The 24,113-nt window shown below is 45.9% G+C and overlaps 1 protein-coding gene across 4 annotated transcripts in view; it reads right to left on the reverse strand.

The window, feature by feature from the left end:
* SCUBE2 (signal peptide, CUB domain and EGF like domain containing 2) overlaps positions 1 to 24,113 on the reverse strand; it is a 67,666-nt gene that overhangs the window by 31,718 nt on the left and 11,835 nt on the right. For 2 of the 4 annotated variants that reach the window (XM_047692334.1, XM_047692335.1), the window contains exons 4-11: positions 21,625 to 21,759; positions 16,124 to 16,249; positions 12,942 to 13,058; positions 12,014 to 12,103; positions 7,417 to 7,533; positions 6,345 to 6,467; positions 3,571 to 3,687; positions 2,092 to 2,214 (exon numbers count right to left, since the gene is read on the reverse strand). In XM_047692334.1, the coding sequence (XP_047548290.1) occupies positions 2,092 to 2,214; positions 3,571 to 3,687; positions 6,345 to 6,467; positions 7,417 to 7,533; positions 12,014 to 12,103; positions 12,942 to 13,058; positions 16,124 to 16,249; positions 21,625 to 21,759 (948 nt within the window). Of the gene's footprint in view, positions 1 to 1,243; positions 1,331 to 1,591; positions 1,709 to 2,091; positions 2,215 to 3,570; positions 3,688 to 6,344; positions 6,468 to 7,416; positions 7,534 to 12,013; positions 12,104 to 12,941; positions 13,059 to 16,123; positions 16,250 to 21,624; positions 21,760 to 24,113 lie in introns of all 4 variants that reach the window. The other 2 variants (XM_047692332.1, XM_047692333.1) reach the window with 2 other exon arrangements.

Below are 24,113 nucleotides of genomic sequence, written 5' to 3' on the forward strand. Positions count from 1 at the left end.
ACAATCGGTCTTAACCATATGTCAAGTTCTGGAGCCAAAGCCCAGGACTCACACGCTAGCTCATTGACTTGTGGTAAGAACTTAAGCAAGTTACTAAAACTCCCTAAGTCTCAGTTTCCTCCTCTGTCAAACAGACAAATTTGAGGTATTTACTTTAAGGTACCTATATTACTATGAGGATTAAATGAGATGATGCAAAAAAAGAATAGCTTAGCCTACTGTCTGGCACACAGCAAGAACTGGATAACTAGTAACTATCGGTTTGCCCATCCGGTTAGAATCCCAACTCCACTGTGTCCTATCTGAGTCACTCTGGGTACATTATTCTACCTCTCTGAACCTCAGGTTCTTCATCTGATTAATAAGAAGAATAGTAACATTTCCCTGAGCACTGCAGTGTGGATTAAATCAGCTCAGTCCTGTAATACAGTGGCTGGTATATTTGAACTGCTCGATCAATATATTTGAGTATTATTATCATGGTTCAGGTCTCTAGCTCTGCTCATATATGTAATATGGACATCAAGCAAGAATCAGGGGCACCTGGGTGGCTCAGTCAGTTAAGTGTCTGCCTTAGGTTCAGGTCATGATCCTGGAGTCCTGGGATTGAGTCCCACATTGGGCTTCCTGCTCGGCTGCTTCTCCCCCTGACCCTCACTCTGCTTGGGCTCTCTCTCTCTCTCTCAAATAAATAAATAAAATCTTAAAAAAAAAAAAGAATAATTTCCTCATTGATGTCCTCATGATGTAATCACAGAGCTCTCTAAATCTGGGAGGATAAGGCTACTTTAAATCTTTACATTTCATTCTATGTCTTCTGACAAACAGAAAAGGTTTGGGACTGTTTCTCTGGACAGAATGTTTGCCCCGTCATGCCTGTCTATCTCCACCAACGCCATGTGCTCCAGGCATATCCTGCCTGCTGGGCCTTTGAGGTACAGGGAGTTTGGGAGACCTGAGTCTCCTGATCCCAGAGCTCTGTGGACCTCTGCCCAACAGGATGACCCACCAGGGCTGAACACGGAGCCTCCGAGCACACAGTGGACACTCGGTAAATATCTGTTACGTGGTGAGTCAGTTTTCAGGCGCCAAGGCTGTGGGCAAGAACAGTCTGTAATGTGCTCGCAGCACTGAGGAGATTAAGAGAAAAGAAAATAAAGCCAATGCCCAAGAACAGCACCCCAAGAACGAAGCCCTTTTAACACAGTGAACCCCAGAGAGAACACGCAGATTTGGTAATTACCCCCAAAAGCTGAGTCATTTGATTTTTGCTGTTTGCTCCTGAGAGAAGAGGAAGAGCCACAGGCGACAGAGTAGGCCTCTTGCAGTCCTGACAGACAGAACGTGGGTTGTCAACATGTAAGCAAGGTTACAGTCTCTCCTGGTAGCAGCTATATTCGCTCCCTGCCCCCCATGCCACAGAAACCACAGACAAATGCCCAGCATATGGGGTCTCAAAGCATGAGCCTCCCCAGTGGTCAAGCGGCAGCTGGCCAAAGACCTGGAAACCCTTTAAGGGCATTGAACACCTAACGCCAGGAAGGCCTGGCCCTGGCACGAGGACTCGCCCGGGGGACTGGGACCCACTCACCTGAAGAGAGGTGAATGCCCGAGTGACATCTGAGGAAGCACCTGTCTCCTCCGCCACTCTTACCGCAATGCAGGGACACATAGGGTGATACGCTAGTGGGCAGGACCCCCTTCACCTCTGGACAGGACAAAAAGCAGACACTTACAGAAAGAGCAGGACACTTCCAGGTGAGTCCCAGACACCCAAGGCCCCAAGGAAAGAAGGGAGAGCTGATACCCAGCACAGAACACAAGACACAGGGCACTATTTCCCTCCAAGGTAAAGAAGCTACTTGCATGCTCTTTTTTTCCCATGCAGGAAAACAGAAGGGAGTTCCAACCTACGCAGAAGCACAGACGGAAACACAGAAGAGCCTGTAAAGTATCTCCTGTTTTTGAACTATTTCAAGAACAGCTGCTGCCACTGAGGGGAGAAGCATCAGGGGCAGGATGAAGGCGGGTGCACTCCGGGCCCCATGGGGACAGAGCTGCCTGCGGACTGAGAGACGCGGGACCCCTTACCCACACAGTCTTTTTTATTCCAGTGGAGCTTGTATGCGGAGTGGCATCGGCATTCGTAGCTGCCCACTGTGTTCACACAGACCTGCTGACAGCCCCCGTTGTTGACGCTGCACTCATCAGTGTCTGCAGAACAAAACACTCTCCTGTCACAGCAGCCTGCTGGGGACCAGGCTGACGCCATCCCTCCCCTGAGGAAGGAGCAGCAGGGAAGTCATAGGGTCGAAACCCACTAACCCAAGGGAAGGTGCTAGCTGCCTTCAGGATGTGCACTGGGCCCCAGCTGACCCCGCTCCCCACTCTGTGGGTTTCCTGGCACGCGCTTCACCAGGATGGTCTCAAGTTCCATTCTGGACCAAACCTTTCCCCCATTAAGGATACTCAGAAGGGGACACATTCCACTTCCACGTGTCCAAACTCAAACACTGCACAGGCCTCAGATGTGAAGTTCTACCATCCTCCTGGGCTACATGCTAAGGGAGACAGAGTTAGGACTCCTCACTGGACAGTTCATATTCAGTAGTTGAATTATAGAGAAGGGAAATTACTTGCTTTAATCCCCATCTACCCAAGACCGAGTCCAGGTTGGAAGGCAGCTCCACCTAAAACCCAGACACACATCCGTATTCAGGCCACACATCCTTGGGGTTTCCTGATGGACTGAAAGAGGATGTGTGTAGCCATGCCAGGGATATATTGAAAAGAAGGAGAGACGATGTTATCTACACCAAATCACTGCTATCTATTCTTCTTAAGTACAGGGTACAAGAATTGGGCAGGAAGTATTTAAGCCCCGGGTTCCCAAATATTTGGATACTCAGGATCACCGTGGAAGCCATAGCCATTCTGAATCAGAATCTGAATCTGTATTCTCAAAGATTGTTGAATGAACCTGATGATCAAGGGGGGCAGGGTGGGAGTCATTTGAGGTCAAATCCGATTTATGCCATAGTCTACATGAGAATCAGAACAGATGACATCAGAACACAGGGCTACATGGGCACAGCACAGACAGATGGAGTCGATGGTCCACTTCCAGCTCAAAGATCAGCTCAGATCTTGAAACAGGCTTCTCAGCTGGTTCCCGGGCACAGCAAGGCTGTGGAAATGGTTGATGCCCTGCCAAGTCTAAGGACTGTGACTTTATGATTCACGGGGAAGTTCCAACAGACAGGGTATCAGCTCCTGAGAGATCCTACCACGGTCTGAATATACTACATCAATAAAGTCAATAAAGAGTTCACAGTTGATTAGCTCAGTTCTTCTCTCTGCTCCATAATGTAACATGTTAAAGGGATCAATGTTTTTAAGCCCTTAACAGATGCTTCCCTTGAGTCGATGAACTCACTACTGCTGTACTAAAATGTCCCACTCATTCCCCAATATGGGAAACTTGACCGGGACCTGGGGAAACTGTGGAAGGTAGGCCCGTCTCCCTTGCAGGACCAACCTCCCCTGCCTCTAGAGGGGCCTTCTGCTCACCTCCACAGTGGGTGAAGCCATAGAGGGTGTACCCTTTGTTGCAAGCACATGTGAATGTTCCAGGGTGGTTGAGGCAGCTGTGGTCACAGGTCCTATCCAAAGAGCATTCATCCACATCTGTAATTGTCAAAGGGAGAGGGAAGCTGAAACCAACGCTGAGGGGTGAGTACAAAGAACAGGTCTATAACTCCACTCACTGACCAACAAGAAAAACAACGTAAACAGAATTTTAAAAGTGTCCATCAGTTCTCCTGCTTGCTTGTGTTACAGAAAATGTTGAGCAGTAAGTATACTCACAATCAGAATCCTTATTTCTAAATTCTGTTGTAAACTGCGGTTGCCTTTAAGCTCAGTTGGTCTCTCTCTATCCCATGCTTATCTGCAGGGCTGAGTAATTTAAAATATTTAAATGAAGCTAAATGAGATAACATTCCTTAAAAGGGTTTGCAAATGATAAGCTAACCCATGCATTACTGTTGTTACATCACTATTGGTAAAGCAACAGTACTGATTATATGAGCTATAGCAAATGGAAAGGAGAAAACAGTTGGGGTTGGAAATAAATCTGGTTCTTATCTTTCCAGAATTAGCCTTTGGGCCCCAAGAGGCCAACTGGGTTTTAATGTCCTCTGCACTGAAAGAATGCATGAACACTAACATCCTCAGTGATTTTCTATCACAGACACTAAAATTTGGTTATTAAGCTCCAAACTGGATCCTGTTGGCCAATCCCTTGGCTTTGTTCTTCTGCCATGGTTCAGTCCCACAGAGCCCCTCCTGTCCTGGTCCAAGGTGGAGGCATCGCTGGCTCCGGCCGGGGTCCTGGAAACTAGCTTAGGAGGCTGCCTTTGTCAGTCTAATCATCTCTTCTCCCCTGGTCTGGTCCTCACATCTTTCCTGTAGACTAGAATTTCAGTGCTTCACTTCCTCAACTCTTTGGAGGGTTTTAACAGAGTTACGACTTGCATCTCCAAATGGATAAACCAGGACCAGTGCAGAACTCCGTGGAAGCCAACTATCCCAGAGCTAGATCTCTTTTTCAACATCAAATGTGCCATAAGAAACTATGTTAATAAAAAACAAACATTTGGAAGGAACTGGAGGGATGAAGAAATGAAATTAAAAAGGGCAAATTCTTACAAAACCTCTTCATCACTAGCTTTTCCCAGAAATCCTGGCAGTTTCTTCAGTAAATCTGTTTTGTGAAAATATTCTTTCTACCAAGACCAATCAGTGAAAAATAAGAAAAAGTCCATTTCTTTCCTAGTAATTGATGTTACTCTATGAATTCTGCTTATTAACATCAGCCAGTTGTTGAGAAAGTGGACTTGTTCAGTAGCCGGCTTTGGCTGCAAATGACGGGCCGTTGCTTTGCCAAAAATAATGAGATCACTTTTCTAATTTCTTTTTAATATGTTTACACAGCTTAAACAGTATTTCTGGCTCTATACATTCTGAAACATTATGTGGAACATCAAATTTGCTTTCCAAGTACAATGAGAGAAAGCCATGCAATAGTCATCTAGAATGAACTTGTTGAATTTAAACGGGGCTATACTTAAACTGCCTGACAAATTATTTATTTATTTTATTTTATTTTATTTTATTTTTTTTTTTTTTTTTAAGATTTTATTTATTTATTTATTTGACAGACAGAGATCACAAGCAGGCAGAGGCAGGCAGAGAGAGAGGAGGAAGCAGGCTCCCCGCTAAGCAGAGACCCCGATGCGGAACTCGAACCCAGGACCCTGAGATCATGACCTGAGCCGAAGGCAGCGGCTTAACCCACTGAGCCACCCAGGCGCCCCTAAATTATTTATTAAGAGAAAGAAAAAAAAAGAACAGAGAAACCTAATTCACACACCATAAGATTTAAAAAAAGGGTAATGTTACATTTTTATTACTTGAAGTAAGAGTAAATATTATTTTCTGATTTTAATTCTGGGATTTCTAACAAAATAATTTAGACTGTTCTTATTCCCAGAAATGGAACAAGACTACATGACAGCACATCTTTCCTGAGAGCGGCTTCCTGTATATCCATGGGGCATAAAAGGTGTTCATCTGAAAATATCAATCACGCCTCGTATCCAACACACCAAAGAGTTACCACCACCCCAAAGAGTTATCAATAACAACAACCACTCCCCAAAGATGTTTCCTTGACACCCCTTGTGTGGGAGCAATGCATCTAAGAGGAGTTCTGTAACACTGCCCGAAGATCAACCAGCATTGCCTCCACTCAGTCCCTCTCCCCAGGCCCCAAAGGCTGGTTGGTCATTAAAATAAGGGCTATAAGGAAGAGACCAACCGGTACATGACCTTGATTATGGGTTGACCCCAACTTATCGCTAGGAAAAAGTAAGGTATGTTAACAGAACCTACATATTTTAGCCACCAAGTTTTGTCATAAAATCCACAAAACTAAAGGAAAATTTAGAAGAGAGAAATTATTCATAATCTCAACACCCTAATGCAAATCTGTTTACGCTCTGTGATCCATGCCATTTCTGGCAGCGAGCTCTGCTGTAATCACACCAGATGGATGCTTTGAGGTGTTCTCTAATCATTAACAGCTTAATGTCCAAAATACACTTGTGAGCTACATCAGTGTTTTTATTCTACCAACAGATGAAATAAGTGAAGCATGGGCCGGAGGCTGGATTAATGACTCCGTCCAGAAGCCCAAGGAGCCAGTCTCTGCCAGCGTGGGGTTTCGTCTTCTCGGCTCCAACAGCGGGCACTGCACAGCCCAGCTACGTTTCAGCACATACCTTGGCAAGACTTTTCATCTGTTAATAATTTAAATCCCTTTTTGCAGCTGCAGTCAAAACTGCCCACGGTGTTTTTGCAGAAATGATCGCAGCCTCCATTGCGACTCTGGCACTCATCGATATCTGTAACAGGAAAGCATGGGCAAATCAGAGAGTGAAATGGGCCTGCTTTTCCCCAAATCCCTGACATGCTACTGTGTGTGTGCTTCGTTCCTCTCTGCTACAGAAACAGACCCGTGAAAGCATGGAAGGATGTTTGCTCATGTTTTCAATCTTACACGTTTTCTTGTTTGGCTGAACCAACTGGGAAAGGCAAGTACCTCAGCCCCTCAAGAATTCTGACTTTTGCTACCCTTGGCTAGCATTAAGGAAACAAGTTATGGGAAAAGAATGGTAATGTCCTGTTATATTCTCATCCTTGCATGGCTCTCTCGAGATAAGGGGGCTCCCTTCGGTATACTTTCCATTCCAGTTTAATGATTAAAGTTATAAGGAATTAGGACATTTGTTTGGGCAAATTATATGATGATCAAGTAGCCTCAAAGCTTTTAAATGATTCCTGATACTCAAATTAATCCTATCTTCTCTCAGTTTCATCTGGTAACTGGTTATCTGCTTTGTATCATGTTAAAGAACTAAGCCTTTGTACTCTTGCCCGTGAAATACTAGCAGGTCATTGAGGTCTCTATTCATCAGTAAAAGTTAATTGTACAGCTATTCATTAAGTTCTCTGGATAAAAATCTTGGCTGTTATTTCTATAATAATCTCTAGGCTGTTATTTATGAGATGTGATATTATCACCTGCAAATGAATGTTTTCTTGAACTTCTGCCTTTTTTCTAATAAGGCCGCTGCCTGGGTTATCTGATGTTCACAGAAGCTGACCTTCTCAACAGTTAGTGTAATTAAGTTGGCTCTAATTAAGCTTACTCAATTATAATCTTCCACTAGCCCAGGGAAGAAAAGCTTCCACCGAAATGAATCATAAGCTTTCTGGAATCTCTCTGGAGGTATGGAGGGGACAAGCTGCCTTTATCCCCACACATTAGCAGCTTGGAGAAGCACAGGCTACCTTTACAGGTCTTCCCATCCAATTGGAGTGTGAATCCCACGGGACAACTGCAATGAACACCTGTCGAAGTATCCTTACAGGTGCGATCACAGCCTCCATTGTTGACAGCACACGTTTCTGACAAGGGGGTAAGAAAGACAGTTAGCTTGCTAAAGGAGCCCTGATGCAGCTGGGAGAGAGGATAAGACTGCAGGATTAATGCTTGACAAAGTTCACGGAAGCCAAGAAGCACTGTGGGGCACTCACGGTTGTAGCCCAAGTCTCTACCACCTGCAGGTGAGATAAACGGAGAGCCGGTATAGCTCCTCTCATCCACCTAAATGAGTGACATCTCCCAAAGAAGCTTGATAGAAGATTAAAAATGTGTCTCCAGCCTGCTGAGCCTTTCCCCCCTCCACTGGCAGATCAGAAGCTACTACGTGTTCCTACTGATCCGTAGCCACTGACCCGCGCAGTGTGGCCACATCTGAAAAGCTAGATGCGAATGCAGAACAGGGCAAAGGAAGATGGTCCCTCCTTAATCCTGAACCCTCTCCCTTCAAAATAAGTAATGGGCAAAGCAAGAGAGGGCAAGCTTCGCCTACTCCAACCATTCCCTTGCTATAGAACAATGACTTCATCCTTGCAGCTGTCAGTCAACTCAGATTAGGGATTTACCTTTCCCTGAAAGGAGAAAGAATGGTCAGAAGTACATGAAAAATCAGCCACAGTTGGTAAGTCGCATCTATAGAGAAGAGAAACAATGAGCAAATGTCCTTCTAGTTTTACTTAACTGACTTTACTTCCATAGCTACATCAATGTAAAGCCTTGGAGGGAAAGCTTAGTTCTAGTTAAATATGCCAGACAGAATAGGTTTCCTCTCAAAACCTAACATGAGAGTAAATAGATTTTTTAAAGTATAAATCCTTTTTTTAAAAAAAGATTTTATTTATTTATTGGACAGAGAGAAATCACAAGCAGGCAGAGAGGCAGGCAGAGAGAGAGGGAGAAGCAGGTCCCTGCCGAGCAGAGAGCCTGATTCGGGGCTCAATCCCAGGACCCTGGGACCATGACCTGAGCTGAAGGCAGAGGCTTAACCCACTGAGCCACCCAGGTGCCCCTAAAGTATAAATCCTTAAGAACTGGTATAGCCACTGTGGAAAACAGTATGGAGGTCCCCAAAATGTTAAAAATAGAACTACCCTATGATCCAGCAATCGCACTACTGGGTATTTACCCCCAAAATATGAAAACACTAATTCAAAGGGATACATGCACTGCTCCCCAATGTTTACAGCAGCACGATATACAATAGCCAAAGTATGGAAACAGCCCAAGTGTCTGCTGATTGATGAATGGATGAAGAAGAGGTAGTGTGTGTGTGTGTGTGTACACACACACACACACACACACACACACACACACACACACACACTGGAATATTACTCAGCCATAAAAAAGAATGAACTCTTGCCGTTTGCAGTGACACAGATGAAGCTAGAGAGTATTATGCTAAGTGAAATAAGTCAGAGAAAGAAAAATACCATATGCTTTCGCTCATTGTGTGGAATTTAAGAAACAAAACAAATAAGCAAAGGAAAAAAAGAGGGAGAGAAGCCAAGAAACAGACTCTTAACTACAGAGAAAAAAGTGATGGTCACCAGAGGGGAGGTTGGGAGGGAGGATGGGTAAAATAGGTGATGGGGATTAAGGTAGGCTCTTGTGTTGAGTACTGGGTCATATACAGAAGTGCTGAATCACTATATTATACACCTGAAACTAATATAACACTGTATGTTAACTGTACTAAAACTAAAATGTTTAAAATTAAAGGTACAAATCCGGGACGCCTGGGTGGCTCAGTCACTTAGCACCTGGGCTAAGGTGCCCCAGGAAGGCCTTTAATATTAAATAAACACACCCAATCAAATGAATAAGGAAAAGGGAACTTGGAAGAAACAAAGACAATACAAGAAACAAGAGAAAAGTTTTTAAAATTTCATGACGAATTTCCCCAGAGAGCTAAGGAAAGCATTCATGAAATATGAATAGGCACCTCCAACAGAAGACTTAAGTAACATTTTTTAAAAATTAAAATATGAAAGCAGAAATTTCAAAAGGATCCTGTAGAGGGTTAGAAGAAAGAAGATGAAAAATCTCCTAGGAAGTAGAACAAAAATTAAAGTTAAGAGAAGAAAAATTAGCGGAGTTAAAACAGCCAACTGACAGAAGTTTCAGAGAGAAAGAATAGGGAATATGTAGTGAAGAAAATTTATCAAAGAAGGGCATCTGGGTGGCTCAGTCTTTAAGCATCTGCCTTTGGCTCGGGTCATGATCCCAGCGTCCTGGGATCGAGGCCCATGTTGGGCTCCCAGTTCCACAGGATGACTGGTTCTCTCTCTCTCACTCCCGCTGCTTGTGTTCCTGCTCTCATTCCCTCTTTCTCTCTGTCAAATTTAATTAATTAATTAACTAATTAATTAATTTTTTAAAAGAAAATTATCAAAGAAAAAAATGTAAGGAACTTTCTCAGAACCAGGGTGCTCAACTGTCTGTATTAGAAAGGCATTCGGAATAACAGGTGGGAAAAGTCCAATCATGAGGGTCATTATTGTGAAATTTCAGACCACCAGGGACAAGGAAAAAACCCTGAAAACAACCAGAGAGAAACTTTCATGGGTTCCATTCAAAGGATCAAGAATAAAAAGGACTTCAGACTTCTTGAAACAACACTGAATCCTTAAAAACAGTAGAGCACTCACTACTCACAACTCTGAATTCTATACTGAGCCAAATGCTCAATAAAAATAGAGTAAAAGGCATTTCCAGGCATGGGAGGTATTTAACAACCTATACCTACCCACATGAACTTACAGCAGGGAAGACATGGGGTCCACAGACACGGGAGCAAGGTGAAGGGGATTCCCAGGCTGGAGCTAGCTGGAAGACTGAGATGAGAGGTGTGCAGCCAGCCCCAGGGTCAGGCCCCTCAAGAACAGAGGAACACTCAGAAAAAAAAAAAAAAAAGATTTTATTTATTTATTTGAGAACACACAAAACACAGTGAGAGAGAGCATGAGCAGGGGGTAGGGGCAGGGGGAGAAGCAGGCTCCCTGCTGAGGAGAGAACCCAGTGAGGGGCTTGATCCCAGGACCCTGAGATCATGACCTAAGCCAAAGGCAGACGCTTAACTGACTGAGCCACCCAGGTGCCCCCAGAAAACACTTTTTAAGAAATGGAATTAATAAGTTGATTGCTGTATTTGAACACATTGAAAGGGTTTTAGAACTCTGCTCAAGATTTGCAAAAGAACTGGTAAGAGGTACTTAGAAACCTAGGCAAACAAAGACAATAATAATCACAGCACACTACATGGTGGGGGTGACTCACATTTAGATACTCATAGTCACGATGATATAAATATGCAATGTTGATTTTAATAGTGATAGAACTACAGTAAAGGTGTGGGAGAGGGAGAGCGTGTGCATTGGGGGAGGGGGCAGAAGAGAGCTAAAACTCGGTGTGCTCTGGAGTAAGAAGTCCCAGCTAACATCCAAAACTGTCATATCAGGAAATAAGTGTATAATATAATAAAACAAGAAAAAGAGAAATAATTGTATTCACTCTTCAGAAATATGGGGGAAGGGGAGTGAGAAGAAGAAACAACTGGGAGAAATGGAAATTGCAACCTCTGGCAAATGGGATGAGGGAAACAGAAGTTCTGAAGCAAGGAAATGATGTTTCATTACAAGCTTAATAGCATTAATTAGGTCCTTAAGGTTTTTTTTTTAATATTATTCATATGTAGTATTTTGAATTAACACAATTAAAAATAACTTTAAGAGGGCAGAAAAGAGCTCAGAAATGTCACGTACCCCGTAACCAGTGGCTGCTCAATATTACCTGTTAAATCTAGAAGCTATCAAAAAGTCGGCTTTGTTCCGGTCAAGCCAAGTTTTCTCCAAAATAAGAACGTGCCCAGGGATCTGACAGCCGCCCCCACAGCCACGGCCTCTACTTCTGCTCCCATCTCCAGCTCTGCCGGCAGACCTTCCCACACCCCACTGCCAAGTGCCACTCTTCTGCATTCATCTCTTTTGCCAGCAACAAGGGCTGAAGTCAGAGAGACAAGGACTTTGCTGACAAAAATCCCAGACACATGGCCATGTTGAGCCAGAGATGGCCCAAAGTGCTAGTTCCAGCCGCTCAGAACTGGAGTCGACATTCGCTGACCATCTATGAAGTCCCAGGCATTGGACTCTGGGCACTTCCGCACATTATCATCCTCACTGAGCTTGCTGAGAACCCTAAAAGGTAGGTTTTATGATCCCCAGTTGAAAGACCCAAGACACAGGCTCAGGACCATTCACCAGATGGGGGCAGTGCTGGGGCCCTAACCAGGCCATTCTGGTGCCCTTCCCACAACTGCCGGGTCCTTGGATGGGGACTGAGTGACAGCCGTGGGGGAAGAGCAGACACACCTGGCTTGATAGGAGCTGCTGACCCTGGTCCAGCTGGTCTGAGGGGGTATGGGCCCCAAGTGCAGGCCTGAGGTAGTAAATGAGGGAGGGAGAGGGTCGACGACAGTGGCCAGGGAAGGGTGGGGGAGGCGCCTACCCATAAGCAACCGCCGCTTCACCCGCTTGTCGCTGTCCACCAACAACGTGGCATTGCTCTCTGTCCCCTCCGGAGCAGAGTCTTCTCGCTCTGTAAGAGACACCAAAGAGCACAGTTCGCAGAGTGAATGAGTCAGATGACTCACCCCTGCACAACCACTTCTGCTGAAACCCCAGACGTGAGAACAATGGAGGATACGCGACTCTGTTCACTCAATAATAATGTGTTGTAATGAGGCTCTGTGGGGAACAAGGCCGGTTACATGGCCACAGAGCCTTAGTTAATGTTGGAAAAGATTTTTGAAGCATATGGCAGTGACCAGAGACACCAGGGAATGCAAGCTTCAGATTCCCTCCAATGCCCTTAGTCCAGGACAAAAAGAATCTTGGGCCTGGGAACCTCTAAATGGAGCCAGCGAAAGACATGCCATGAAGTACAGGATTGGCATTCTGACAGAAATACGCAACCCTGTCTTCTGCTCACCATAATGGCCACTGAGTCATCACAAATGGCTAGCTTTAACTTCACATCGCCCTGGACCCTTAGGATGCAATGTCCCAGTCCTCAGAATACCATCTTCGGGAGCCCCCTCACTCATCTAGGAGAGAAAGGGCTTTCCGAGGTGGCACAGGAAGAGAGAGAGAGACCCCCTCTGAGGACTAGACACTTACACTGTCACGTGTAAGGTAGCACGGGACCTGTCTGGAGGCAAATGGACCAGAAGCACCCTGAACCTGGTGCTAAACACCAGTCACAGTCAGGGGCAGGGTTAGGGGGCTAACCTAGTTAGGGGGCTAGAGGCTACAGGATTAGGGGTTAGGGTTAAGTTTAGGGGTTAGGGATTAAGGTTAGGGGTTATAGGTTATTGTTAGGGTTATGGTTAGGGTTATGGGTGGGCAGACCCTTACCAAGTATCGGGGTCACTCACCGAGGCAGCTCCTTCCATCTGCATGCATCTTGTACTGTGGATGGCAGCTACACTCGGGGCCTTCAGCAGTATCCTCACATGAGTGCTGGCACCCACCGTTTCCATGGTTACAGGTCACTGAGATGAAAAGGAATCAACATGTTGGGCCATGCATTTTCCACAGCTGGGGCTGCTTTTGTTTCAGAAGGTCTCTGATAATCATTCAGTAAGCATCTGAGCACCTCGTATGTGCTAGACACGGTGCATAAAACAAGTAACTCTGACTCAGACAGAGCCTGCCGCTATCTATGTAGATAGAATACGAATCCAGGAAATCCCAAAAGACGGTTTTGAGCAATTACATAGGAAGATGGGGATAGGAAGTCATTCCCCTTTCATTTTTCAAGGGGAATTATACCAAAGGATTCTAGACTACTGCTTTGGTCTATCAGGAGAATTTTGCATATTAATGCAGCTATACTGGGCCTATAGAAAATGTTATAGCACTTTATGGCTGGAAGAAACAGATAATGTTCATTTGTACATGTATGTTAAGATTTCTCTCATCTGATTCTATCTAGATTAGTTAGAAGGGAGGATATTCAGAGGAAATGATGACTCCACACATAATTAATGCAACATTACCCAAGAATTATGAAGACTGTATATGAATTCATTGATGATCAGCCAAAAAAAAAAAAAACCAACTCAAAACTATGTATTCATAAAAGTGAACAGTGGTTACCTCTAGTAGGAAAAATGGGAGAGGGAAGAATATGTTTTCTTTGAATACTTACACAGGCATTTGCAATTTTTCCAGTTAAAGAAAAAAACTAAATACATATTTGTGATGTTAGAAAGAAACTCTTCTGAGATCATAGTGAGGTAAACACATGAGATCAACTAAATAGGAATATGAAAAAAGTGAAGGGGCAGGAAGGAAGAGCAAAACAAAGTGAAACAGCTGGTTATATGGTACAGTTCTGCAACTTTTTTTCTTTTTGTTCTTTCCCCAAATGTGATTATAATATTATGTGAGAAATGACCTCTTTAAAATATGTTAATATTTAAAATTTTAAATTCCAGGTATTGGGACATCTGGGTGGCTCAGTGGGTTAAGCATCTGCCTTCGGCTCAGGTCGTGATCCCAGGGTCCTGGGATCGAGTCACATGTTGGGCTTCCTGCTTAGCAAGGAGCCTGCTTCTCCCTCTGCCTGCCATTCCCCCTGCTTGTGTTCTTGTGCATTCTCTGACAAATAAAATCTTTAATTAATTAATTAATTAATTAATTAATTAATTCCAGGTATTCTACTGGTCCCTGAAAGACCGAAATGCCCAGAGTCTCACTCCAGAAGAGAACCTCATCTGGAGACCCAGGTCCTCCTTGTGAAGAGACCAGGAGCGAGGAAGGCAGTTTCCACTTTGCTCAGCCCACTAGAAGTCCTCGGGGACAGCCTTACTTTTAGGGGCCCCAGGTGGTGGTTGTGGTGGTGGTACCAGCCCTGGTTTGACAGGTTTCAGGGCTGCACACTCTGCTTTGTGGTGGAAACTGGAGAGAAGGCCTTCACCAGAGAAACAACCTTCTCTCTCTTAACCACTAAGGTCGACTCGCTGTAAACAACCATCCCTAGCAAACTGCAGGGGAATTATAGAAGGTCCATGGCTTTGGGAAGATTGCTAAAGGAAAACAGTCCATGTTTCATCTGGCACAAATAGTGGTTTAGGAACACCTTTAATGGCTGGTTGTTTCCTATGACCAGTTGGAGTTTCATTCTTGTGTTTCATCATCATGGGGCAGCTATGTCCAGACTGTGGACACCATTCATTCATTTAGTAAACATCCTGTGCTGGGCACTGGGGAACGACTGAGGGGCAAAAATAAGAAGAGGTCCCTGACTGGGGGTATTCGCAGTTGGGGGGACAGACACATAAATGCACAATTCAGCACATGTGTCATGTGTTATCATTGAGGAACCAACAGTGTTGTGAGAGCCAAAATACAAAGTGGCTGCCCAGCTGGTCAGGGCAGGCTTCCGGGGACAGTTATCAAGGTGTGCCAGCTGTAGAGCTAGGAGGACCGACATCTGAATCCTAACTGGGCACATGCCCCCTATGCGAACTTGTTGCTTTACCTTCTCCACAATTTTCTCTACTAAAAATGAGGATAATAATACTTAGCTCAATAGGGTGGTGATATTAAGAAGTCAGTGGAATTGGTACATCTTTGGACAAGCCTTTACATGTAGTAAATGTGCTCTCAATAGTAGTTAATCTCTGGGTGCCTGAATGGCTCAATTGGTTAAGCATCTGTCTTCAGCTCAGGTCATGATTCCAGGGTTCTGGGATCAAGCCCCACTTGGGACTCTCTGCTCAGCGGGAAGCCTGTTCTCCCTCTCCTTGCCACACCCCTTGCTGTGTTCTCTCTCTCCCCCCCTCTCTCTGTGTCAAATAAATTAAAAAAATCTTTTTTTTAAAGTCACTATTCTGCTTGTCATTATTAGAAGTTAAGCAGAATATTAAAAGTTGAGTGAGAATTCACCAAGCCAGATCTGGAGGAGTGCTTGGAGAAGGTTTGGAGGTACAAAAGGACACGGGCTGTTCTCTGACAGGCAGAGGCTGGGTATTGAGGAAGGGAGGCAGATGTGGCTTGTACAAGAAGCAGGACCAGGAGGCACCTGGGTGGCTCAGTAGGTTAAAGCCTCTGCCTTCGGCTCAGGTCATGATCCTGGGGTCCTGGGATCGAGCCCCGAATCAGGCTCTCTGTTCAGTGGGGAGCCTACTTCCTCCACTCTCTTTGCCCGCCTCTCTGTCTACTTGTGATCTCTGTCAAATAAATAAATAAAATCTTTAAAAAAAAAAAAAGAAGCAGGACCAGGTAGCAAAGAGCTGGGGTTGCCAGATGACCACATCTGATTTTATTCTGTGGGAACAGGGAGACCAGCCCCAGCATTCACGGTCCTTCTGGATTTTATTTCCTTCTGATTGGTTTCCTTAAAAAGCATCATCTTCCTTCCTCCCTTCCCTAGGGGAGACCACCCCTGGTGCAGCGAACTTAGTCCTCAGTGGAGGTGAGTATCCTGTGATAGCCACCTTCCCTGACGTGACCACTGTGCCATGAGGTGGTGTTTCTGATGCTGGGCTGCACAAGACAACATCTGGGGCAGGCTGGATCCCAGCACAGGCATGTGCTAGGCTGTACTTACAGACACAGTCTCTCTGGTTCTTGGCCAGCTCGAAGCCTGGCCGGCACTCACAGGCAACGCTGCCCCTCGGGGCCTCCTTGCAGATGTGACTACAGCCGTGATTCTGATTCATGCAGCTCAGACCCTCTGCAAAACAGCAGCATGCAGCCAGTGACCAGACTGTGCATATAGTCCGCAGCCCCAGGGGCACTGCCAAGGGCTGGACGGTGGGACCTGACAGCCTGGGTCTCCGTCAGCCCCACATTTTAAGAGAACATGTCATTAAAATCCAGTCAGGTCAATTAACAGAGACATGAAAAATTTCCTCTGTCACCCAAGAGATACGATGTCTCAAGTCTCCTAAAGCGGAAAGAGCCCTCTCCTAATACACGGAAAAGAAAGCGCCCACCAGGGGCTCTCTGGTGGTTGTAGAGCCATGCCTGCAGACCCCAGGAACCAGCTCTTAGACTTCCTGTCAGGTTGTTACCCATGCTGACCAAGAAGACAAAGAAAGAAGGAGAATCTCTCTAAGAAAATCTGCAGATAGTGGTGCCTGGGTGGCTCCGTCCTTGAGCGTCTGCCTTCTCTTCAGGTAATGATCCCAGGGTCCTGGGATCAAGCCCTGCAGGAAACCTGCTTCTCCCTCTCCCACTCCCCCTGCTGTGTTTCCTCTCTCACTATCTCTCTGTCAAATAAATAAAATTAAAAAAAAAAAAGAAAGAAAGAAAAAAGAAAATCTGCAGATAAAGATGGTCAAAATTTTCACATACTCTTGAAGATGATCTTCTGAAAACATCAACCCTCATCTCTTCCCTAACCAAATGCACACTTTGGAGGTGACTGTGACTACTGTATTTTGGCATCAGCACACGAACACTGGCCCAGGGGCCTCTCTTCTGTGAGCACTCTCATTTAATCTCTGCACCCCACCCTCCATAGCGGGCTTGGAGCACACCAGCAAGGGAGCAGAGAGAGCCCGCACGCAGGTGGTTTCTGCAGCCACTGTAAAATTCTCTCCAGGTAGACTCTCATTTTCATTGCAGTCCAATCTTGTGGTAACAGTGCAGGGAAGGGGGGTAACTTCCCGAGCTGGTTTAACATGCATTTAAATGATGGGGTTTCATAACATAGTGTATGTCTGTGTAGTTTGCCAGAATCCTGCCTCTTCTCAAAACCTATTCTTTGAGACCCTGCCACCTGCCAGCACTCTGGAGGAACTATTATCACGCCCAACAGTATTCTCAAGACCTCTGCTCCACACGAACTGCTCCACAGTTCGAACTGTGTTACTGACAACACACCCATCTGATACTTCTTTGTATCTGTGCAAAGAACATCTTTCAGAGTAGGTTTTTTGGTTCTCAACTAACAAGACACTCTCTAATGTGGGAAGTAGTAATGCTGTTTTAAACATGAGTACAAGGGGTGCATGGGTGGCTCAATGGGTTAAGCCTTTGCCTTCAGCTCAGGTCATGACCTCAGGGTCCTGGGATTGAGCCCCGCATTGGGCTCTCTGCTCAGCGGGGAGCCTGCTTCTCCTTCTCTCTCTGCCTGCCTCTCTGCCTACTTGTGATCTCTCTCTCTCTCTCTCTCTCTGTCAAATAAATAAATACAATCTTTTAAAAAAAATAAAATAAACATGAGTACAAGAAGTTTTCATTCAACTTCTCCAGGATCCTACACTGTTCTGTATTGTGTCACTGAAACCTTAGTCAAGTGGTTCTAATTAAGTCAAAAGTCACTTCTGTCCAATTCTTACCACAGAGCTGTTGATCTGTGCTTAACTGGAATAGCCGTTTTAATAGCCGTTTTAATTAACGGTTAATACATCCCACACTCTCTTAAAACCATTTTGTTTTTTATCTGACAGTTACAAGCTGTTTGGACTCCCGCACTCCGTCTGCGGGAAGTCGCTGAGATCCATTCACCCGTGCCAAGCCTGTGGCCCATTAACACAGAATGGGGCTCATACCCGAGCAAAGCTCTCTCATAGCTCTGGCTGGTGATCTGTGGAAATGTTATTTGCTTCTTATACTGAGACGGCACAGGAGGTGAGAGCTGCCCCCAGAGGCAACGTTCTATCCTCCCAGGAAGGCCCAGCAAGAATTACATTTGTCCTTGGGTCAGCAGGACTTTTGGGGTCACAGGTGCCAGAAAGCACCCAGAGCTGAACATAACAGCACCCCAGAAAGGGCAGCAGTAACACCTGCCATGCACACTCCTCGAAGAGGTCAGCTGCTGCTGCTTCTTCTCACTCTGTCTACAAGTCTGGGAAGACATCTGCAAAGTGACCTTTCCTGCCTCAGAGCAGCAATTCATTCACACAAGAAATACTTCATAAGAATTGAGAGTTTAGGGGCGCCTGGGTGGCTCAGTGGGTTAAAGCCTCTGCCTTCGGCTCAGGTCATGATCCCAGTATCCTGGGATCGAGCCCCGCATCGGGCTCTCTGCTCAGCGGGGAGCCTGCTTCCTCCTCTCTCTCTGCCTGCTTCTCTGCCTACTTGTGATCTCTGTCTGTCGGGTGAATAAATAAAATCTTTAAAAAAAAAAAAAGAATTGAGAGTTTAAACAAACAAACAAAAACCTGACTATGTGCCAGATGCTGTGGGGATACATGAAAATTTGTCCCCTGATGCCCTATCCTATTGAGTTATACCAAAGTTACCAGGAGATAATAGATGTTAAAACGGCTCTGGAAATGCCGGGGGCTTTTCAAAAGGAGCCCCTGAAGCTGTTCATAGTTCCCCGATTCAAAAAAAAAAGGCCACTGCTAGGGAGGTAGATGGGTCTGGTCCAGACTGGGAGGTCCTGCATGGTTCTCACTCCCCTTGCCCAAGAAACTGGGCTGGCAATCATGTTTAGGGCTATTAGTTCACCAGGAGGGAAATAGCTCAAAAGCATTAGAGATACACTATTGCGGTGGTCCCACTGAGGAATATTTCTGGAAACTGGAGAAAGACAGGCCTTGCAAACCCAGTGGAAACATTCTATAAAAGACGGAAACTGTCCCTGCTGAGAGACAGCCCCTTCCTCACGATCCTGACACCTTCCTCCTACTCTGAAAAGGCAGTGGTGCAAACATCGAAAAATATTCTCAGAGCAGACAAAACGAAAGAGGAATGCTCATTTTGAGAGCCTGAGCACCCATGAATAGGGACAAAGCCTGGCTGGGGCAGAATGCCTCTCTCCAGCCTACCCCCATTACATGGGTGAAAACACACAGTCTCTTTACCAGAGCTTTGGTGTCTCTAAGAATAAAAAATAGAAGAAAAGAAAAATCAATAGCTTAAGCTTTCCCTCAAAATCATCTACTATGATCCCCTGAAGAACATTTAGTAAATAATTATTAAAAATAACCACAACACCAAAAAATACTAGCTTGCAGGATTACCTTCTTTTAACCAATTTTGGAGTATCAACGGGGGTTTTCAAGCCCACTTTAATACAGTTTCTAAGGGCTTAATATGCACATCAAGGAGGAAATCCTAAAGGAACACTGTTTACACACTGTTCTATTTGAAGAGTTGAAACCTTAGGATGGTCAGGGTCTCAGTTATCAATGCTATAATCTGTTGGCCCAGGCTGCTGTGAATTCAACAAGAAATCAGGCTGCAACGGCACAGACAGCACTCCCAGACCACAGCTCAAATTCTTGGATTTTGGTTTTAGCTCCAGACAAGTATGTTCGTTTTAAATACTCTTCAGGGACTCCAAGAATGTCTGAATTGTAGAAAATTTAGAAAACACAGATTGCAGAAAGGAACTGCTTTTGTATTTACTTCTGTTAGGAAGAGCCTGTGTCTGTAATCAGTCTGGAGGTTCTGTGGGAGGGGACAGAAGAGCTGAGCCACTGCTTTGGAAGCACAAGGGTAAGAGATGATCTTAATTGCCGTGAACTGCTTTGGGAGTGGGTGGGGATCTTTCCTGTGTTCAAGCAAAGGCCTGACGCATAGGTCCCCACTCCTGTCCGAGGCACCTGTAGGGAGAGCAAGTGACTTGAGGAGGTGCCCTGAGTTAGCTCTTCCTGCAGGCTTCTTAATCCTGCCTCATCCCAGATGTGAGGCTCACAGAAAAGTCCAGAGAACCCACCAGGAATATGAAACACAACTGCTACTCTATTAAGGGCCACACCTGCGTGAGATAAGAGATCTGCCAGTTAGAGTCAGTGTGTGTCTCTCCTGCCCAAACACTGAGAACCAGCAGGCTCAGGGTGATAAGACTCATCAAACCCACTGGCCTGTGACCATTCCTTTTTGTACCCAAACAGCCTTTTCCAGTCAGGTAGAAGGAAGAACCCATCATTCTTGGAAAATAGGCAAAAATCATCTTCCACAAAGACACTCTTGAAAAGTCACAGAAGGGGCACCTGGGTGGCTCAGTCAATTAAGCAACTCCCTTCAGCTCAGGTCATGATCCCAGGGCCCTGGGACTGAACCCTGCATCAGGACTCCCTGCTTGGGGTGAGTCTGCTTCTCCCTCTCCCTTGACCCCTTCCCCTGGCTCGTGCTCTTTCACTTTCTCTCTTTCTCAAATAAATAAATAAAATAAAATAACTAAAAAGAAAGAAAGAAAAGTCACAAGAACCCTGATTCAACAATAAACCTACAAATGTGTGATTAAATAGCAGAAGAACTTAAACTCGCCTCATTCTTCAGTGATGAGAATGAACGAGCAGCACATGCCAAAAGGAGTTAATAGTCTAGTGTTCAGAGCACTTCCCTCACAAACACACTCGGGCAACGCTGGGACGACACAGCCACCAAAATGTAGCCATTGGCTTAAGAAAGAGCAGAGAATTAAAAACACACCATTTGGTTAAAAGTGGCTGATCAGCCACGTGTGCTTAATGCCTTCCCCCCAACTCCAGAGAATCCACTGAACTAACAGAGGAATAAAAAAGGTATAGACCCAAAGCAAAGAGAACAAGATGGTGGCCATCAGAAGAGCCGTCTACAAATTTCTGGAGGAATGGTAAGCAGTGGCGCGGGGAAACCACAGCATCGAAAGCCCATGCCTGGGAGGGGGTCCCTCTGAGCTAGAACCCCAGAGGCTCAGAGTTCAAAAATGGGAGACCCGGGGAAGACTGGATCCGGGTCTGCCGTCCCTCTAAGAAGGCTCAGCTCCTCCCCACCCGCCCAGGGCCCCGAGCGCGCTTGCACTTGGGGCTGTGGTTTGCAGCACCTTTTTGAAAAACTTGGCAGATTGTCCATTACATTTCTCCTGAGACATCTAGTCATGTTTGAAATGTTCTCTATTTAAAGATTAGAATCAGGAATGTGAGAGTTTGAAGAGACTCAGAGCTCACCCCACCCAACCCACTTATTTTGCCAGGTGAGGAAGTGGAAGCTAAAATAGCTTGCCCAGGGTTACCCAGTGGCAGGGACTGGACTCATCCTCATGCCTCCAGATTTTCACATACTCCATGAAAATCACTGAGTGTGGGAGAGGGTCTCAGAGGTGACCTGCCCCCCAAGCCCTACCCACCTACCCACCCACCCCCGCCCACAGCAGAGCCGAGGCACCTTCCAAGCGGTGAATGCACGTGTGCTGATTGTCACTCAGGAAAAATCCCTCCTTGCAGCGGCACTCATAGCTCCCCATGACGTTGACACAGGTGTGCTGGCAGCCGCCATTGTTCTCCAGGCACTCGTCCACATCTGGAGGGAGAGGAGAATTAGCCTTTGCTCTGGGGACTATTTCAAATGCCACCCCTCCCTGCAGCTCAGGGACACCTGCTGAGCAGAGATGAGGTCTCTCTTCCTTCCCTGCATCACAGTAGTTCTCAAAACTGAAGTCAGCAGGGTCTGGGGCTCCCTTAACCAGGCCTTCCTCATGAACACACCATAATCAATTTAGTAAATATTCATTGAACATCTTCTGTTTCCAAAGTATGGTGCTAGAGGAGACAGTAAAACACAGATGAGTAGGATCAAATTCTGCTCTAGGAGCCTACCCTTCAGCAGAGGGAAACACAAATAATAAAATGCAAACGTCCCGAGTAATTGTGAGATCTGGTAAAAGTGGGTGCAAAGGAAAAAGAGGCCACCTGGTTGTGGGGTATCAGAATGGGTTTTATGGAAAAGCTGATGAAAGAGGGGCCCTACAGAATGTCTTCAGTTCTAAATCAGGAGAAGGGAGTCTAGGCCAAAGAAAGGGCATGAGCATGGTACAGATGCTGGGGAACATGGGTATGTTCAGATAACAGTGGCCATTCAGTTTGGCTGCAGTACAGGTCCATTCAGGGAAGTTTCAGGAGATAAAGCTGGGAATAGATTGGGTCATACCATGGAGGATTTCGAATACCAAGCAAAGAAGTTTAGCCTTATTTGGGCGGCAGTCAGGAACCACCGTAGCAAAGGTGGCTTGAATTGGGAAGACCCATGAGTTCAGAAGAAGGTAGTAGCCAAGGAAGGGGTAGGATGCAAGGAAGGAGAAGGATCGAAAGCCTGGGAGTCGGGCTTCACACGTGTACCTGAAATAGCCTCAGCTGGCACTAATGGGGGACCAGACCTGGGGCCTGACCATGGGGATCCCTAGGAAGGAAGAAATAGAAGAGAACTGTGGGCGGGGTGCCTGCAGGGTAGAAAACCACATGGGCATCTGGGTGGGGGTGGCCGAGAAACACGAAGACCAGAGCCGGGTGGGGAAATGGGGGTGGAGATGGGGTTGGCCCCTACCACACCAGGGAGGTGATGTGTGTGAGATGCTGACCTTCAGGCCTTGGTCCAGTAGGCAGGGGGAAACCTGAGTCTGGTGTTGTGAAGACACCTCTGAAAGCCATTGACTTGTGGTGGCCTGATAAAGCAGTGGATGTAGATGAGAAAGCCGAAGGCAGGAATGGGAAAGGAGAGAAGGGCTGCAGAGAGCACAGGGCCAGAGGCAGAAGTCAGGAGAATAGCAGGGGCAGGAGGATGTGGAGGAGAGAGTGGAAGACCCAGAGAAGGAGTCATCAGAAAGAGAGGGAGGGAGCCCTCTGCCGCTGGTCTTCATCCACCTCCCCTAGGGTGGGATAAGGGACTTTCCTTCTACTGTGTCATGTATTACTCCATACCTGGTTCCATCAATACACAGACCGTATTGCATTCTCAAAATCTTTTTTTAATTTGAACTTTTTGACCCATCAGAATCTTCCACTTATCCATCTCCACTAGACTGCAGGCTTCTTGAGGACAGAGATTTTTGTTTTACTTAGCACAGCCCTGGAACTGCGGGTGTACATTGCTCAGTGCATGAACAAAAAAACAGGAGAGCAGAGCATCACCAGAGCCAAAGCAGAGGAAACTTCTAGAAAAGTCTGAGACATGACAAGGCTCAAGGAGAAGACTGATATAAAAATAATTTACTGGGGCACCTGGGTGGCTCAGTGGGTTAAAGCCTCTGCCTCCGGCTCAGGTCATGATCTCGGGGTCCTGGGATGGAGTCCCACATCGGGCTCCCTGCTCGGCAGGGAGCCTGCTTCCCCTCCCTCTCTCTCTGCCTGCCTCTCTGCCGACTTGTGATCTTTGTCTGTCAAATAAATAAGTAAAATCTTAAAAAAAAAAATTTACTTTGGGGCACTTGGGTGGCTCAATCAGTTAAGCATCCGACCCTTGATTTCAGCTCAGGTCACGGTCTTGGAGTTGTGGGATCAAGTCCTGCATCGGGCTCTAAGCTCAGCAAGGACTCTGCTTGTCCATCTCCCCTTTCTCCTCCCCCTGCTCACTTGTGCGCATGGGCGCTCTCTCTCTCTCAAATAAAGAAATAAAATCTAAAAATTTAAAAATAAAAATAAGTAATAAAAGCAATTTACTTGTCCAGCCTGATTTCCCATGTGTCTAACACTAGCTTCTGGGCACATCCATAACAAGAAAATTCACATTTAAATATCTGTTATCTGGTTTCAAGCTTCAGATCTTACAGTCATGCATCCTCCCACACTACCAGGCAGATGTCTTTCTAAACAGATGGGACTCAAGCCATCCCCTCAAGCCTAACAAACTTGCCCTTCTCTATGCCAAAGGGTAAAGGGAGC

This window comes from Lutra lutra, chromosome 10 (assembly GCF_902655055.1).
Source record: "Lutra lutra chromosome 10, mLutLut1.2, whole genome shotgun sequence".
NCBI classification, from domain to species: domain Eukaryota; kingdom Metazoa; phylum Chordata; class Mammalia; order Carnivora; family Mustelidae; genus Lutra; species Lutra lutra.